This window comes from Podarcis bocagei (genome assembly GCF_964188305.1).
Source record: "Podarcis bocagei genome assembly, chromosome: 8".
Taxonomy (NCBI): domain Eukaryota; kingdom Metazoa; phylum Chordata; class Lepidosauria; order Squamata; family Lacertidae; genus Podarcis; species Podarcis bocagei.
This window is the reverse complement of record NC_138133.1, coordinates 2226880-2243236: the sequence shown is the minus strand read 5'-3', so window position 1 is coordinate 2243236 and position 16357 is coordinate 2226880. Positions and strand designations below refer to the sequence as shown.

At 48.0% G+C, this 16357-nt stretch overlaps 1 protein-coding gene across 1 annotated transcript; it reads left to right on the top strand.

Moving 5' to 3' along the window:
- The first annotated feature begins 252 nt into the window (after positions 1-252).
- PAX1 (paired box 1) lies at positions 253-15144 on the top strand. The gene is made up of 5 exons (XM_081206005.1): positions 253-542; positions 1278-1920; positions 4854-4999; positions 5866-6088; positions 14020-15144. Exons 1-5 carry the CDS (start codon positions 360-362, stop codon positions 14118-14120), a joined length of 1296 nt encoding a protein of 431 aa, XP_081062131.1. The 5' UTR covers positions 253-359; the 3' UTR covers positions 14121-15144.
- The last annotated feature ends 1213 nt before the right edge of the window (positions 15145-16357 follow it).

Below are 16357 nucleotides of genomic sequence, written 5' to 3'. Positions count from 1 at the left end.
GCCACCCACTCTCTACCGCCTCCAGGGGTGTTTTTTTTGGGGGGTCGTCTGGCGGCGGGAGATGGAGGGGGCGGGGGGGCGGCTTGGGTTGAAGGCGCGCCCGCTGCCTGGGCCGCTTAAAGTCCGGCCTGGGTCTGCTCCGGCTCGACTTGCAGGAGGGGGGGGGCGCGCTCTGGCCGGGGCGGAACTCAGGCAAGCCCTGCCCGCCTCCCCAACCGGGCCAAGAACGCCCGACGGGAGCCAATGAGCGGCCAAAGCCGCGCCGGCACCTCCGACGCCAGCCCGGAGATTGGCGTGGGAGACGCGTCAAGCTGAGCCGGGCCGGAGCTGCGGGTTCAGTGGCCCCCTCTCGACGTCGGATGCGGAGCAGCGCACCTCGGAGGGCGGCGTGTGGGCTGCCCCGGCCTCTGCTCCAGCTTGGCCGGGGGCGCGGGCGTGGAGAGGGGCCCCGCGAGGAAGGCGCTCGATGCACCCGCTTCCCGGCGCCGGGACGGACAGGCAGAGGCCGCGGGTCGACGGGCGCCTCTCCTAGCGGGCCATGGGTAAGTGGGCAGGAGGGACGGAGGGCAGCGGCTGCCGCGCGGCTTGCGGGGCGCTTTGGGCGAGGCAGGAGCGCTTTCGCCTAGAGAGCCAGGAGCCGCCTTTCTCTCCAGGCCGCCGCTTTGGGCTTAGGAAGCGGCCGCGCCGCAGCGCCGCTATCTCCCGGCCGGGATGCACCGGCCGGCCCCCTTCCATCCTGGCCGGCAGGCTACCTCCCGCCGGCCTCAGCCAGACGTCTCTGGCAACCCGGCTTCTCCCTCCCTCAGCATCGAGTGCGTCTGCTAGTCCGTGGTAGATTGCCCCTGCATTCGGAGGTTCTAACTTGCTATAATGGCCAATACCCTCCATTAAGCCCTCGACTGCTCCTCCCCTATATGTAGATGTCTCCATTCTTCTTCTTTTTTAAAAAAAATGGTGGCAGGGAGTTCCACCCTGAAATATTTTAGTCGGTCTTAAGCTTTCGCGTCCAGAGAAGTTTCGTTATAAAAGAAATGCCTTTCCTTCCGCGTGGAATGAGGAGGGGATTCCATTTCCTGATGCTGAAGGAGTAAGGGATCGTTGCCCAGGATAGCTTTGCCTGGAACAATTACAATACCACATCTTATTTTAGAAGAGGGTGCTGCTCCCTCAGCTAAGTCCCAACAGGCAGCTCTCCTCCATGCGTGGCCACAATCGCAAGAGCTTAGCGCTTTCTCCCCTCCTCTCTTCCCCTCCCTCCTCCCCGGTTGCCTCTAGAGCAAACGTACGGCGAAGTGAACCAGCTGGGCGGCGTCTTTGTCAACGGGAGGCCGCTGCCCAACGCCATTCGCTTGCGGATCGTGGAGCTGGCGCAGCTGGGCATCCGGCCGTGCGACATCAGCCGGCAGCTGCGCGTCTCGCACGGCTGCGTGAGCAAGATCCTGGCGCGCTACAACGAGACCGGCTCCATCCTCCCCGGCGCCATCGGCGGGAGCAAGCCCAGGGTCACCACGCCCAACGTCGTGAAGCACATCCGAGACTACAAGCAGGGCGACCCGGGCATCTTCGCGTGGGAGATCCGCGACCGGCTGCTGGCGGACGGCGTCTGCGACAAGTACAACGTGCCTTCGGTGAGCTCCATCAGCAGGATCCTGAGGAACAAGATCGGCAACCTTTCGCAGCCCGGAGGAGCCTACGACGCCGGCAGCGGCGGCTGCAAGCAACCTGCCCCGCAGCCCACCCTGCCCTACAACCACATCTATCAGTATCCTTACCCCGGCGCTGCGCCATCCGCCGGCACCAAGATGGGCAGCCACCCCGGAGCGCCCGTCTCCGCCGCCCACGTCAGCCTCCCGCGCTCCTGGCCGTCGGCTCACTCAGTCAGCAACATCCTGGGCATCCGCACCTTCATGGAGCAGAGCGGTGAGTGGGTCGGGGTGGGGGGGGTGCATTATTGCACCCGGCGCGGCGGAGCTGTTATTACTCTCCATCGGGGCGCCGATGGAGGGCGACAAAGACCGTTTGCTGCCCCGAGGACACTACAGTGTAAAACAGGACTTGGGAGAGGCAACAGAGGGAGGGAAAGGCGGACAGTTCAGTAAATGTAGGGCCTATTTAAAGACTAAGCAATTGTGCTTAAGGGGTTTTGTAAATGCAAAAACTGTTGAGGGTGTGTGCGTGAAAAAAATGAAGGGGGGAGGGAGAGAGAAGCCTCCAACCAAAGAAAAAGTTTCTCCAGTCATGCTTTTGAACTATTATTTTATTTAATTTCATCGTTTTGAGTTTGGACATAAAAACAAACAAACAAGTCCCACTGAGTTCAATGGGGTTTTTACACGTTTTTTCCAAAATAAGGTGTACATAGGATTGCAGATTTAGTATACAACAATGGATGCCCATTCTGATCTTATGACTCTTCATCACAATCTCCTGAGGCAGTTTAGATCTGTGATGGGCAGCTGAAGGTCGTGGAAGCCAGAGGGGTCTATATGCAGCAATTTGATCTGGTCCCGGCGAAGCTTCTCCAAACTTGGACCAGAGTGAGGGCGTACTGGAAACAAGCTTTTTTCCCGAAGAAAGGAGAGAGAACTGTACAGCAGTCACTGTTAGTTCTTCTTTGCAGTTAGGGAGCAGGTGCCCTGCGAGGCCCTTAGGGTAGCTTGCACGGCCCGCCACCTCTGGCAGAGGAAGGATGGAGCTGTGTAGTTGTGGCGCCATTTCGCTGTGAAGTGTATGAAGCTGGTGAGGGAGACAGTGTCTCAGCAACCCTTAAAGATCCCGGTTTGAATATATTCAAGACCTTCGTGACAAAAGAAGGCAGCGTATTTACAAGCCTTGCCCACGGTTTCACGTTTATTACTTACCAAGAATTATAGCAGGTTTCTCAACACGGGTCAGACAGGTTTTGTTTTTGTTTGTCCTGTGATAAGCAAAAGGTTTTGTGCCTTTGGCATGACTCCCATCTGTCACTCTGTCGAAAGCCATGTATAGAACTCCTGGGTGCTCCTCTGACCTTTGTAAATGACATCCCTGGATGTGGCAAAATATACTTCCCCCACCCCACCCCGCTCTCTCCAGTACAGAAGTCGCCCATCCTTGCTTTGTGCTGAGAGCTGCTAGCGATTTGCTCGAGGGTCTTTTTCATAGCTGAGCCGGGAATTGAATGAGATGCTCCCACGTCTCAACGCGCCACATGGTAATATCTCCTGCACCTCGTTACTGGAAGCCCAGAGGCGCCCTGGAAGCCGCTGCTGTAAGAACCCGGAGGGCCAGAATTCAGCAGACAGAACTCCGGCTGTTGTTGCAAAGAGACATCTTGAACTTCTTATGAAAAAATGTGGAAAATATTTTCGTAGCGATGATAGATTGCCAACCGCAAGCTCGGAGCCCTTATACTGTTCCCCTTCCTTTTTTATTTAGGAGAAAAGAAAAGAAAAAATGGACCCAGCAAGTTCGTTTCGTGATTACCTTTTCCCTCCCTTTCAAATATCAAAAGTGGGAGAGGGGTTTTCTCCCCCTTCCTCCTAAAATGTTCACTCGCCTTCCGGTTGAGAAAGCCTCGTTGATTTATTCCAGCGCTTCTCGCTGAGAGTTGACTTATTTTCTAGAACTTCAGGAGATCCAAACGACCCACAGACTCATTGTTAGAAGGAAGAGGCAGCAAATTATTTGGAATATTGTATTTTTAGGTTCTGGTTCTCTTCTACGATTTGTTACTACGTTTCATTACGAGGAAACCGTGTTCTCTCTCTCTCTTTTTTTAAAAAAAATTAAGACTTTATGTGGGAGAGAATGTTCCACTTTGTGGATATAAAATTCAGCCAGTCACAGACGTATAGAAGTTATTCGTTCTTAATGGAATAATTCATTTTTCAAGTGCATTTACAGGTTGCTTTTTTAAAAAAAAGGGGTGGGGAGGAAAGAGGCATCCCACCCACTCCCTGTTTCAAACTATAGGTATTCAGGAGCACCTCTATCTGGTTTCAGCCCCATATATTTAATGGGTCTCTATGCGCCAGGTAACGCATTCCAAAGACACAAATCATTTTACTCTAAAGGAGGTGCCCGCTTCTCCTGAGTCGGCAACAGTTCTACTGAACCGAACTATAAAGCAAGGAGTCCCAAATGCTTTAAAAATATATGTTTCCCCAGTTTAACATTGAATGTACCGAAGAGCAGGCAGTAGGAAATTGCTGAACCTTGTCGTGCTCTCTGAGCAACTCCCCCCGCCCCATCCCACAATCTGAAATGGGCCTCCTGAAGGATAAGGGAGCCAAAAAGCCGGTCCGTGTAAATGGAATAGGCATGGAGGTGGAAGATATGTTTCAAATGAAATGTTGGCAAAAGCTGTTTGCAATTTAAGGCTCGCAATTTCTTCTATATGTTTCCCCTTCGGATCACCCTCGTTTGTAACCTTGCGTTTTACGCGACGTTCAGAGCCGATCGGTTGAGCAGCTTGCCTGTAAAACACCGAGAGCCCCCCGTGTCTTCCGAAAGCTCAGCTCCCCTGGCCTCCCCAGTCCGCCAGAATTTATTCTCGAAGCACTTCCCACCCAAACAGAGGCTGCAGGAGCCATGCTGAGAACGAGCGCTTCATAAATAAATCTGGATTGCGTTTGTTGTTAGCTTCTTTTACGAGGCTGTTGCACTACAGTTAGGGGCGAAATAAAAAAAAGTCTGGAATAATCCTTTACTGGCACAGGAAAGACTGAGAACGGAATCAAACGACGTTTGGGGTCTTCCTCGGAGGCTGTCCTTTCCCCCGGGACACTTCACCGAGCCAGCCTGCTCGGAGGGTACAGCTCATCTGTCCTGAGAGTTAATATTTCCCTCCATCTATTTCTTTCCCATCCCAGGCGCTCTGGCTGGGACAGATGGCTCTGCCTACCCTCCCAAACTAGAAGACTGGCCCAGTGTGAACAGGACCACCTTCCCTGTTGCCGGGCAAGGTGTCGGCGCGCTTGACAAATCAGCAGCGGAAGCAGACATTAAATACCCCCAGGTAACAGCACGGCCAGCCGGGAATTCAATGGCCGAGACGGGCTGGGTGGGGGAAGAAGCTAAAAAAGTAAGCCCTTCCTGCGCGATGGGCAGAATGTCAGTGTTCAGTTGCGCGTTTACTCATGTAAGATCTGTGGATCTCTGGAAAATACACTATATCTATGACCGAAAATGCTGTAAGCAGGTATTAAAAAGAGTCTGAAAACACCCCCACCCCTGTTTAAAAACCATCTGACTTTATATCTAAAGAACACACAGATGGAGAATCCAGAGAAGTGGAACAGAAACATTCTCTCTCTCTCCGCGTGTGTAGAACAGCCAACCGCCCTTTCGAATGTATTATTGTCACAAACCCTCTCTTTGCCTCACATGGTAAATTTGCATTTCTATTTTACTTTATTTCCTTGCTTTAGGAACAGAAAACTTTTGACACTTTCTACTCAGATCTGGTCACCAAAGTATTTATTTTCTTTTAAAAATCTTACTATTCGTTTAGAAAAACCCCTACAGCAACACACATTTTGCACATAGGTTTTCATGAAGTTACCTGCGTTTAGTTATGTAAATTTCGCGGGAGCAAACACTTCTTTGAAAAGCTATCTATCTGCGCGCTTGTCCTACTTTCTGCGCTTAAGGAAGGGAGGATTCCAGAACGAGATGCGCGTCCTCATTAAATAGGGAGAATAGAGCTTATCTCTCTTTTTGTGCAGGTGTTTTGCATCCTTTAGACTCGTTGCAGTTTCCTGTCGCTTGCTTGGAAGTGAACCGCATTGCTAATCCATTTTAATTTACTTTCAAGACAATGTTTAGAATCCTGTCTTTTCGTGGGTGCCGCCATCTACTATTTTCTCTTTCTATTGTTCTCAGCCGCCTCCCGGGCTCTCAGCTGTCAGTACCTTCCTGTCCCCTTGCGCCTACCCGTCTTCAAACCAAGCAGTCTACGGCGGGCCGGGAGGAAGCTACCTAAGTCCGGCGCATCATCACTGGCAGACGCCAGGCAACCCCTTGGCTCATCACCACGGGCCCGGCGTGGCCATATACGGGGGAGACCCGGCTCCCACAGCGGCCTTCAAGCATCCCACCCGAGAAGGTAGGAAAAGGGGAAGGGCGGCCCACGGCTTGCCTGCGCGGTGGTGGGAGAAAGGCAGCTGAGGGAAGAGGGGCACCTGCCCTCTGGCCATGTCCTACTAGCTAGGGGTGGTGGGAGTTGCAGTCCAATAACAGCTGGGACCCACATTGGAGAAACACCGCATTGTAACCCCAACACACACTCAGCTGGTGGGTGGGAAACCCCAGGGAAAACAGTGGGATTTATTTCCACGGAAGATCGGGGCTGCGCGTGCCTCTAACCGGAATCTGTTCATGTAACCTGGGCTGCCTGGTTCAAGGGCAGCTGCCTCCTTGCCTGGCCTCTGACTTGGCTACTCCCTTTCCATTCTTTGCTGGCCCAGTTTCCTTAAGGAAGCGCCTCCACCCTCCAGCCGCGGAGCTGGCGACCAGGCCAACGAACCTCTTTTGCCGAAGACGGAGAGGGAAGAATTAGTAGGTGCCATGGAGAGGAATAATTTCCTGCGCATTCAAAAGGGATGCGGGTGGGGGATAGTTAAGGCCAAAGCACCCCCCCCCCCCGTATCGGTAGGAAATGTCACGGGGAGAGACTCGAGGCTGGGTCACGTGGAGGAGCGAGAAAAAGAGACCTCGGGGGTTTCCTGCCTGTCACTGCTGTCCTCGCTAGAGAGAGACCCGCTCTTGAGTCGGCCTCGGGCTGCCGTGTCTCTTCAGGCATCTGTAGGAGCTAAATCATCGGGCGGGGGGGCTTTCCGGGTGGGAAAAGAATCTCCATCCTGCCAAAATATTTTCTTTCCCTTTGCATCCCTTCGCCCCGGTACAAAGCTATTCCAGCGCCTTTCCTATAGCTGTACCTTTTATTTTCCTTATGATCCATTGTGCGCAGTCACTAACTGTGTGTGGTCCCTTTTCCCAGCATTAGCTCGAAGTGGGCGCCATTTAAGCCTGGCGCAATTATTGACAATGATTGACGACGCTAAACTGGTGCGTCATGCGTGCGTGAAAGTGGCCGGGAAGGGTTAGATGTTTTAAAAAGTTAAAATAAAGAAGGGAAGTAGTGATAATTTTCTGAGCGAGGGCAGAGTTCGGATTTTCTGCTTTTTCCTTTGTAAATTTTTGTGACAGCGTATCCTTACTAACTTAGAACATGACTGTGTCAAAAGTATGCACTAGTAATAATGCTCATTCAGTTAAGACCCCTATTGCAATCACTGAGACTTGTCTAGTAAGAACCTAAGCACGTTTACTCAGAGCTCAGCACCACTGAATTCAATGAGACTTACTTCCTGGTATGAATAGTACTATCTTAAGACGGTAGACAAAAAGGCAGTTTTGTTCTGTGATGTTCTGACATTTGTTTCATGAAAATGTCAGGAAAGAGCCCACCAAAAATGAAAGTTTTTAAAAATAAAGCCCTACAGCTCCCTCCTCAGTAGACCACGTAGACGTTTCAAACGGAAAGTAAGAAATACCTCTTAACTCGAAAAATATGCCTTCCTTTCCCCCTCCCCTCTCTTTAGGTGTCAGTTCATAAAATAAAATAAAATGAGCAGTTCTGGGAAAACCATCCAGGGTTTTAGTAATCATCCTTTGAGTGAAAGTAGTATTTGCATATTTTTCTTGCAGGCGAGGGAGCAGAAAATAAATGGGTCAGGAATATACTATGAGCCAGAGCGCACACTTCCACGCAGAGACTGACAGAGATTAATTTTATTTGAGAGAAATAATAATTTCAGTACCATAGGCAATCATTTTATGGAAGCAGTTGACCATAAATCTTGATAGGGAGCAAGTCCGTTTTCTGAAGCAATAAAGAGAAGAAGCATTACACGAGGCGTTATAGGTTTAAAAGGTAAAGGTACCCCTGCCCGAACGGGCCAGTCTTGACAGACTCTGGGGTTTGTGCGCCCATCTCACATCTATTGGCCGGGGGCCAGCGCTGTCCGGAGACACTTCCGGGTCACGTGGCCAGCGTGACAAAGCTGCAACTGGCGAGCCAGCGCAGCACACGGAACGCCGTTTACCTTCCCGCTGGTAAGCGGTACCTATTTATCTACTTGCACCCGGGGGTGCTTTCGAACTGCTAGGTTGGCAGGCGCTGGGACCGAGCAGCGGGAGCTCACCCCGCCGCGGGGATTCGAACCGCCGACCTTTCGATCGGCAAGCCCTAGGCGCTGAGGCTTTAGCCCACAGCGCCACCCGCGTCCCTTGTTATAGGTTTAAGTAAGTCTAATTGTTCTCTCTCTCTTTCTCTTTTAAATAAACTAAGAAGTTTTAATTAATTAACCTATTCATTGCAAGACTTGATTTTAAAGTCTGCAAATACAACAAAATGGCTTATATTTTAGACACCGCTTCGTTTTCTTACTCCCCAATTTTCTGGTGCACTATCTAACTTTAAGAATAAAACGCTTACTGGGAATTGGATCCTACTCAGAGAAGACGTGATTAGGACTGGACTGTAAATAATACTGAGCCATTTCCCCCCAGCGAATTTCTAGTTAGTTGGTCCAGTTCACATGCGCTGAAACCAACAACAAAATTGCTGTTGATTTGGACTGAGCTATGATGAATCCTCATCCAAAAGATACCAGTTGTTTCAGCCTTTTTAAATATATGACCGAATGATCCGTCGGAAATCGAGCCATACTCAAGTGAATTGTTGTCCATTTACGGGTGGCGCTGTGGTCTAAACCACAGAGCCTAGGACTTGCCGATCAGAAGGTCGGCGGTTCCAATCCCTGCAATGGGGTGAGCGCCCTTTGCTCGGTCCCTGCTACTGCTAACCTAGCAGTCGGAAAGCACATCAAAGTGCAAGTAGATAAATAGGTACCGCTCCGGCGGGAAGGTAAACGGCGTTTCCGTGTGCTGCTCCGGTTCGCCAGAAGCGGCTTAGTCATGCTGGCCACATGACCCTGAAAAACTGCCTGCGGACAAACCCCGGCTCCCTCGGCCAGTAAAGCCAGAGGAGCGCCGCAATCTCAGAGTCGTCGGCGACTGTACCTTAAGGTCAGGGGTACCTTTACCTTTAGGGATATTTCATGGCACATATAGTGGCCAGATTCGTCTGGTCTTTCCAAACGCACCATGTTTCACAAACTAGCGGGAATCAAGTATTTTAGAAGAACTGTTACCTCCCCCAAGTCCTTTCTCTCTTGTCTGTAATAAAAGCGTGAATTAAAAAGAAAAAAAGAAAAACACAAGAATGTATTTTACAGTGGAAACCGGCGTTTCTGCTTTCCTTTTGCTGAACATGCAGTGTTAGGCTGCGATCCTAAACACTGGAATCCGTGGGTTTAGGATTGTGGCGTTACTGTTCTACGCTGCCTAATGAGAAACAGGCGCGCCCTTTTAGCCTTTGACTGTCCTTTAACAAAACCGGCCTCTATCGCAGTGGCTAAACCGATATTTTCTGCTAAACAGAGACTCCCTTTTTTAATGTCTCAGACCTGAGGCGGTTGTTTTCCTACGCGGCCCCTAGAGAGATGGTTTCTTTTCAGAGTTTCTTGTCTTATGCCCCGTTAATACTTCTTCACTTTCGGCAAAAGTTGGAGTCAATGCCTACGGAATAGACGCGGCTCCCCTTTTCTTTTTAAATGGGGCAGGTGGAGAGGAGCCCGTAAGTCAAGCCAAAGCCTGTGTCTCTGAGATGCAACGTTTACAAGGCACGACTGTTGCTATAGTTTGGTAATGGAATCGCCACTTCTGGTTTAAATCTCGCCTATATCACGAACTCATTCTATTGCCTAAAGCAAGCTGCATCTGCCCCAGCCTCACCCCCCTCCCCTCTGGAATTGGTGATTTGCCCTACAGGTAAGGGCGGCAGGATGAAAGACGTGGCGCGCTCTAGACGCTCTAAGCACAGCATAAGCTCTTGTCGCTCTTACTATTTCTTTTCAAAGTTGCTGCGGCCAAAGTGTGAGAATTCCAGCTGGGAACATGCAAGGAGGAATTGGTGCACTTCGGTATGAAACGCGGGTTCTGAAACCTACGCAGCCTCTTGGCTCACCGGCTTTTTGTTTTGCTTTTCATTACAGAAATAAAGTCACTTTCTGATTAGTTTCGAAGCTGGAGTCAAGCTGCCTCTGTCCTTGCCAGCCTGACATCCACAAATCATTTAGGCCAGAGTGCTCCAGTCCTATCTTGGGCGGCACTTGGGCTCTAAGCGCCCACGGTACACGTGTCAGCAGCAAACTCTTGTTCAAACCCTGCTCGGTCCCAATCACGTATAAGGAGTGGGTTGCGCCGTGGGAGGGGGTCGTGTATCCTCCGCTGTTCCTTGACTCCCCACCTGCCTTTCCCCCTCCCTCCCGTACCAAACCGGAAATAAGAAACGCGCTTGGGAAAAGAAGAGGCTGCGGGGACCGAAGCGGCTCTGAGTGGCGTGCAGCTTCTCACCGCGTGACCTCCTTGTGCTAAAACCCGCGACCCAGCCCAGCTGTATAGGTGCCTGAGGCAGAACCCCGTCTAGACCCGCAGGGAACCTCTCCTGCGTAAGATGAGTACAGCGCAAGAGAAGGATGCCTTGTGCCAAGGCTCCTAGCGCCTTATCAGGGCTGTTCCACTGGCTTCTGCGGTGGTTCTCCAGGGGTGTGGCAGGAGAGGATAGCAAGCGTGGCAAGAAGATTCAGAGACAATCAAAGAAACACTTAAACTTTTCAGTGCAGTATAGTAGAGTATCATTTTTATTTTTAATTTGCATGATATGAATATATACATTTTCAAAATGAGAGCACGAACACTGGCCATTCTTCTACAGTTCTCCATGACATCTTGTTGTGAACAGGGATTTCAACTCCGACAAATATGAAAGATCAGAAAAGGGAAAGGTTTCTTTGTGTTGATGAAAAGATGAGAGTTTGTCTCAAACCATACCTAGATAAATGAGATTACCTGGCAAAAGCAAGCTCATTCCTCATATTGAGTTTGCATGTATACTTAAGGTACATCTGTAAGAGGCTGGTTTATAATTATATTTGGGAAGGATTTGTGTTTTATACTTTATGGATGTCCCGTGATCATATTATAAACTAGTTGCATTCTAGGTTATAAATCAAGTGCAGCTAGGAGTTGTTTCTTTTGATTTTCATATGTATTTCTTATCAATAAAAAAATTGGTGTGGCAAAAGCAAATTTTTATTTTGAAAGTGTGGCCCAGAGATAAAAGTTTGAGAACCACTAAACTGTTTCCACATGTGAGTTTTGGTTCTGGGGATTTTTGTTGAAACAAAAAGTGCTTCATATTTGGGGGTAGGGTTGTTGCACAAGACTTGATTTTTTAAAGCACACACATTTAAAACAACAGGCACAAGAATATGTTCACATTATCTTATTTCAGTTCAGTTTATCATTGTGTTAAGGCATATCACCACCTTAAACTATTTGTTTGTAAGTTTTCATTGTGGTTTATGTTTCTAGCGCATTTAAGCACTGAAATCAATAGCACTTCTAATACTAATTAAATATTTACTTCTAATTTGGGAAGGGGAGTGCAAGCAGTGGGTAGCTGAAGTCTTAAACAAAATTACTTGGAAGCAATCTGGTTCCCATAAAAGGAGCAGACCTTAATTCCAAGTAAATGCATTTAGAAAATGGCTTTGCAAAGGTACAGAAGGTATTAAGCAGAGGTGTGCAGGGTATCCTGGGTAATTCTTATCCTCTGCCAAAAGTAGGCCAGGTTTCAAGTGCTGAATTTATTGCAGCTCCCCTGAAAGCATCGGCTTCTCTTTTTATTGTGTTGCTGAGTGAAGGGATCCATCTGCAGAAGGCAGAATAATGGACCCAGTTTAGGAACATAGAATTAGATTGCATGTCAAAGGGTTTGTTGTTGTTGTTGCTGCTCATATTGCACCTTGCCTCTTCCTCCTTCCAATCTACCTTTGGTGGTGGTTGTTTTTAAAAAATCATATATTAAATACTTATAAATAAGCATTTTACAGAGTCAAAGACTGGTTCCTACCCATTTAGCAAGCAAATGCCAATGAAAGACACACATGGGAGTGGGGAGAGACAAGAAAGGGAAGAGGAATCAGACAGTAAATGTAATCATCACAGGGAACAAATGTGAACAAATTTAGTTACATCCATTCAACACTTTCTTTTGGGTAGGTATGAGAAGGAGACGGTTAATGGGTGTGATATGAGGCCTGTTTTGAGAAAAGAGATTGTACAATTTTCTATGTGACGTTGTGGGTGTTGCTACAGGGACATGTTTTTCTGTGCACATTCTTTTCTAATGAGCGGGAGCAGTGTGCTTGTATGATAGCGTGTTCCAAACCACCAGGTCCCTGATATTTCCATGTTTAAGATATGCCTTGGTGTTTTGGGATTGTCAGGTGTAGCAGAATACTCTTTGATCATGTTCACACATGCATGTTCATTAGCTGCAGTCAAGTGGTGACTTCCATGTGTGAATGATTTGCCACAGATCATAGAAGCAAAAGAGGTTTCATATCAGCTCACATAACTTTTCGGTGGAGGCAGATCACACAGCCAGCTGACAGTTCTGGATATCAAGCCCTGTGCAATGAGGTGATGGGAGATCAAGTGACACGTGTGAAGGGACTCCTTTTGTAAATATATATAGTCCGCTCTACTGTTATTTGAAGAAGACCCAATTATTTTAATTCATTGGCTCCTTTGCTGAAGTTTGCCAAAGGAGAGCATTTGCTCTGATTCCCCACAGTGAAAAGAAAATAATTTTACAGGGATTCTGAGTAACCAGTGTTATGAAGCTTGCTAGGTTGTGGACTGATGGTTGTTCTAGAAAGAAGAGAAAAACTGTCCACTGTCTCCATGGCAGAAATTTCCCTGCCACTGTCTGTTCCCACTTCACACAGCAGCTACTGTAAGCACCAAGTGTACATAACTCAACACCTATGTATGCCTGCCTGGCAACTCTGACTGGGACACGCTTTCCCATGTATGTGCATGCACTGTAAATGCAGACAGTGTGCATATAATTGTTTCACACATTATGCAGCAGGAAATGTGTACTTACATACCCTAGAGAAGCCTTAGCCATCCTAGCCAAATATCTTTCCGCAATACATATGCAAACCCTCTGTCACATTCAAAGGTTAAGCTTTATTGGGTAAATGGAAACATTTTCTCAAATATCCCTTAAAACCACAAAGTGTGAAGCAACCCAAGATATACCTATGCTATTCTGTTCAGTCCTTATAGTCCCACCCAGCTAAAAAGAAGAAGTTGTAATTAAATTCCATGGAAGATAATGGATGGTGCCCTTTAGTCCTGGCTTTTAATGTGATTAAAGGCCTAATTCTGAGGCAGCAAACGTGTGCCTGGGTGGTACCACTACATGTGGCATATTGGAAAGAACATTTCCGCATCCAAGAAAAGAAAAAGAAAAGAGAAAAGAAAAGTTTCCCACAAATAGGAAAGCAGAGTAAAGGCTGGAGCCTTTCTGTGTAAGATCTAGTTTTCCATGTCCTTGGAACTGATTTGTATGGCAGGGCCTCCCATGAGGTGAAGGGCCCTTTGCCATCTGAAGAGTTTACCACCTCCCCGAGGTACAGATGTCGGGTTATAATTAACTACAGCTGGATTTGGGGCCTTAATTAATTAATTAATTTTATAGGAAACATGGGTGTGATCTCTGAGCACACCTTTGTGCCTCTGCTGCTGACACAACTGGCTTCACGCGCTTCTTTATCTTCTTTAATGGAAGGGCTGCCATACTATAGTATACTACGGTGCCATACTATTTTTTACTGTACTGTAATTATTTGTATGGTTTTACTAGAATATATATAAGTCTGTGTGTTCTAATTCTATCAAGGTCAAATTGTTTTTAATGATTGTTTTCCCCCTATGTTTCCAACTGCTCTTATTTTTTATCTGTAAGTCACCGTGAGTCCCTGTCAGGAAGAAAGGCGGTGGGGGTGGTGGTAATGATAAGAATAATAAGAACTCGCCCCCCTTGTCTTGCAGCTGTGGACAGAAAACAAGCCTCCAGCCCTGGGGGCAAAACCCCAGCAGACTCCCTGGCAGCCACCATCCACGGACTTTCGGCCCCAGCCTCCTCATCCTAGAAGGAGAAAGAGGCAGGAAATGGCGTCTGAGGCGAAGGCAGCTTGGAGGGGGCAAAGTGCCAGAGCAACTCTTCCCCACCCCCCTGCAAAGCAAGGTTTGAGGAGATGAGAAGCTGTGGCCGTTGACAAGGCTGCTGCAGCCGTGCTGGGGCCCCAACCTGACTGGATCGCAGGCCAGAGGTCCTTGGCGGGCTGGGTGGCTGGGCTGAGGGTATCGAGCCCAAGGAGAGGGGTTTATGGGCGAAAACCAACCAACCACAAATGCTTTGCCACCACCACCTTTTCTGTGCGTCTCAGATGAAGGCACACACCATTGGATTTATACCCCTGAGGGCAAGGGGGAAACCCCAAGAAAACATTATTGGTCACTGGCTGCAGACATTCAAATGCCCAACTGAGGTGAGAAAAATAAAAGAATTCTAAAGGGCAACCGATCTTTTCCCAATACATCTGTTTCAAAATAAAAGACAGTTTTATGGGTTTTAGTACCCAAAGTTTACTGCTTCGTAGTCCGGCTGGCCAACTCTGCAACTCTGACTTCACCTCACAGCAGGGCTCGCTTTTTCCTTCGGATGGGTCTGGCCTCAAAGTGTCATTGTAGCACTTTTTCTTTTGGACAAAAATGAATCATTGAAAAATATTTCCCTATATTTGAGAAATGCATTCTCACAAACAAAAAGAATAGTATCCCCAATTTGTGTCTTTTACAATCTTCCTCATCAAAAGATAGGCAAAATGAACAAAGGTGGATCTATATTCTTTTTGAAGGAGCATTCCATCCCCTCTTCTTTTTTAATTTAATTGTGATGCGTTTTGGTACTGGCAATGTGAGCAAAAAGGCATGTTTTCAAAACACGAGGTGGCGAGAGGTTCCCCTCTCTTCTCCAAGGCTTTCTACCCCCCCCACCGTCCCGTTGACTCTATGCTGTGAAAGCCCTATTTTTGCCAGTGTATACATGCCTCTAACCCCTAGTGTAAAAGGACAAGTCTGTATTGATCTTCTCTGATTTTATATTTTTATAGCAAACAAATAAAAGATGGACAAAAACCTCTGTTTGCGACTTCATTCCATTCTCTCGTCTTCTGTTTCTCATGAAGACCTTCTTAGCAGCACAATCCTAACCATGTTTACTTGGCAGCAAGCCCTGGGTAGCTCAGTTGGTCAAAGTGTGGGGCTGACAACGCCAAGGTTGCAGGTTCGATCCTGTCCTGTAGGTGTCAGCTGTATATTCCTGCACTGCAGGGCATTGGACTAGATGATCCTATGGGTGGTTCCAACTCTATGATTCTATGAGATAACCCCCTCATGGAGGAAAGCCCTACTGTGACCTTTTACAGCTGAAAAAAGTATTCAAATATTTGACAGTTGCTTGAGGTTAAAATTTGATCTATCAAAATGTGAAACTCAAAATCTGAATGCTGAAGATGTAATTTTACTTCAGAAGCTGAGCTCTGTACACTTATTGATAGCTTTTGATTTATCATGGCAGTAATCAAATATAAAACGTCAAGCTTGTAACTGTTAGATGTGACATACCACGGCACCAGGGCTTTTTTTCAGCTGGAACTCACCAGAGCTCAACTCCAGCACCTCTCAGGTGGGCTCCATGGCCAATCCAAGAGAACAAGGGAGAAGTTCAGGGTGAACTCCAGCACCTCTTTTCCCAGAAAAATAGCACTGCACGGCACATTAGCTATACGAAATGGTAAAATATTAGTTGATTTCTTGATAAGAGCTCGGCCATAGTCTTCAATATTTTTGGACCTACTTTTAGGCCAGATGTTCTCTTGAGGGCCAGCAAGCCTGGCCAGTGGGCATTATTATTTCTAATGGGGCAATGAAGGGAGCAGAGACCCAGAAGGCAGGCTGGTAGGTCTCTGTGAGCTCCCTGTTTCCTTTAGGCACTGCACTGAGGACTCTGTTGTTTATGGGAGGTCCCTACAGTGTGCTGGTCTCAGAAATTCCAGGTTCCAGTCCCAACTTGGCCATGAAACTCGCTGGGTGACGTAGTGGGCCAGTTACTGACTCTCACCCTAGCCTACTCCACAAGGTTATTGTGAAGATAAAGGGGAGAAGAAGGGGGATTGTGTAAGCTGCTTTGGGTTTCTTGGAGGGAAAAGGTGCGATATAATTGTAATAAAAAAAAAAAACCAACCAAGGTTGGGCTGGTTACTACTATGAGCACGATCTGTGCCTGCAAACATCTTGCTCATGCTGTCAGGATGAGAAGACAGTA

What these genes read in the sequence shown, in the direction of transcription:
- PAX1 (XM_081206005.1), top strand. Translation starts at nt 360, where the DNA reads ATGCGGAGCAGCGCACCTCGGAGGGCGGCGTGTGGGCTGCCCCGGCCT. An exon ending in CAGACATTAAATACCCCCAG is followed by an intron (nt 5,000 to 5,865) that starts GTAACAGCACGG and finishes TATTGTTCTCAG; the next exon opens with CCGCCTCCCGGGCTCTCAGC. An exon ending in CAAGCATCCCACCCGAGAAG is followed by an intron (nt 6,089 to 14,019) that starts GTAGGAAAAGGG and finishes CTTGTCTTGCAG; the next exon opens with CTGTGGACAGAAAACAAGCC.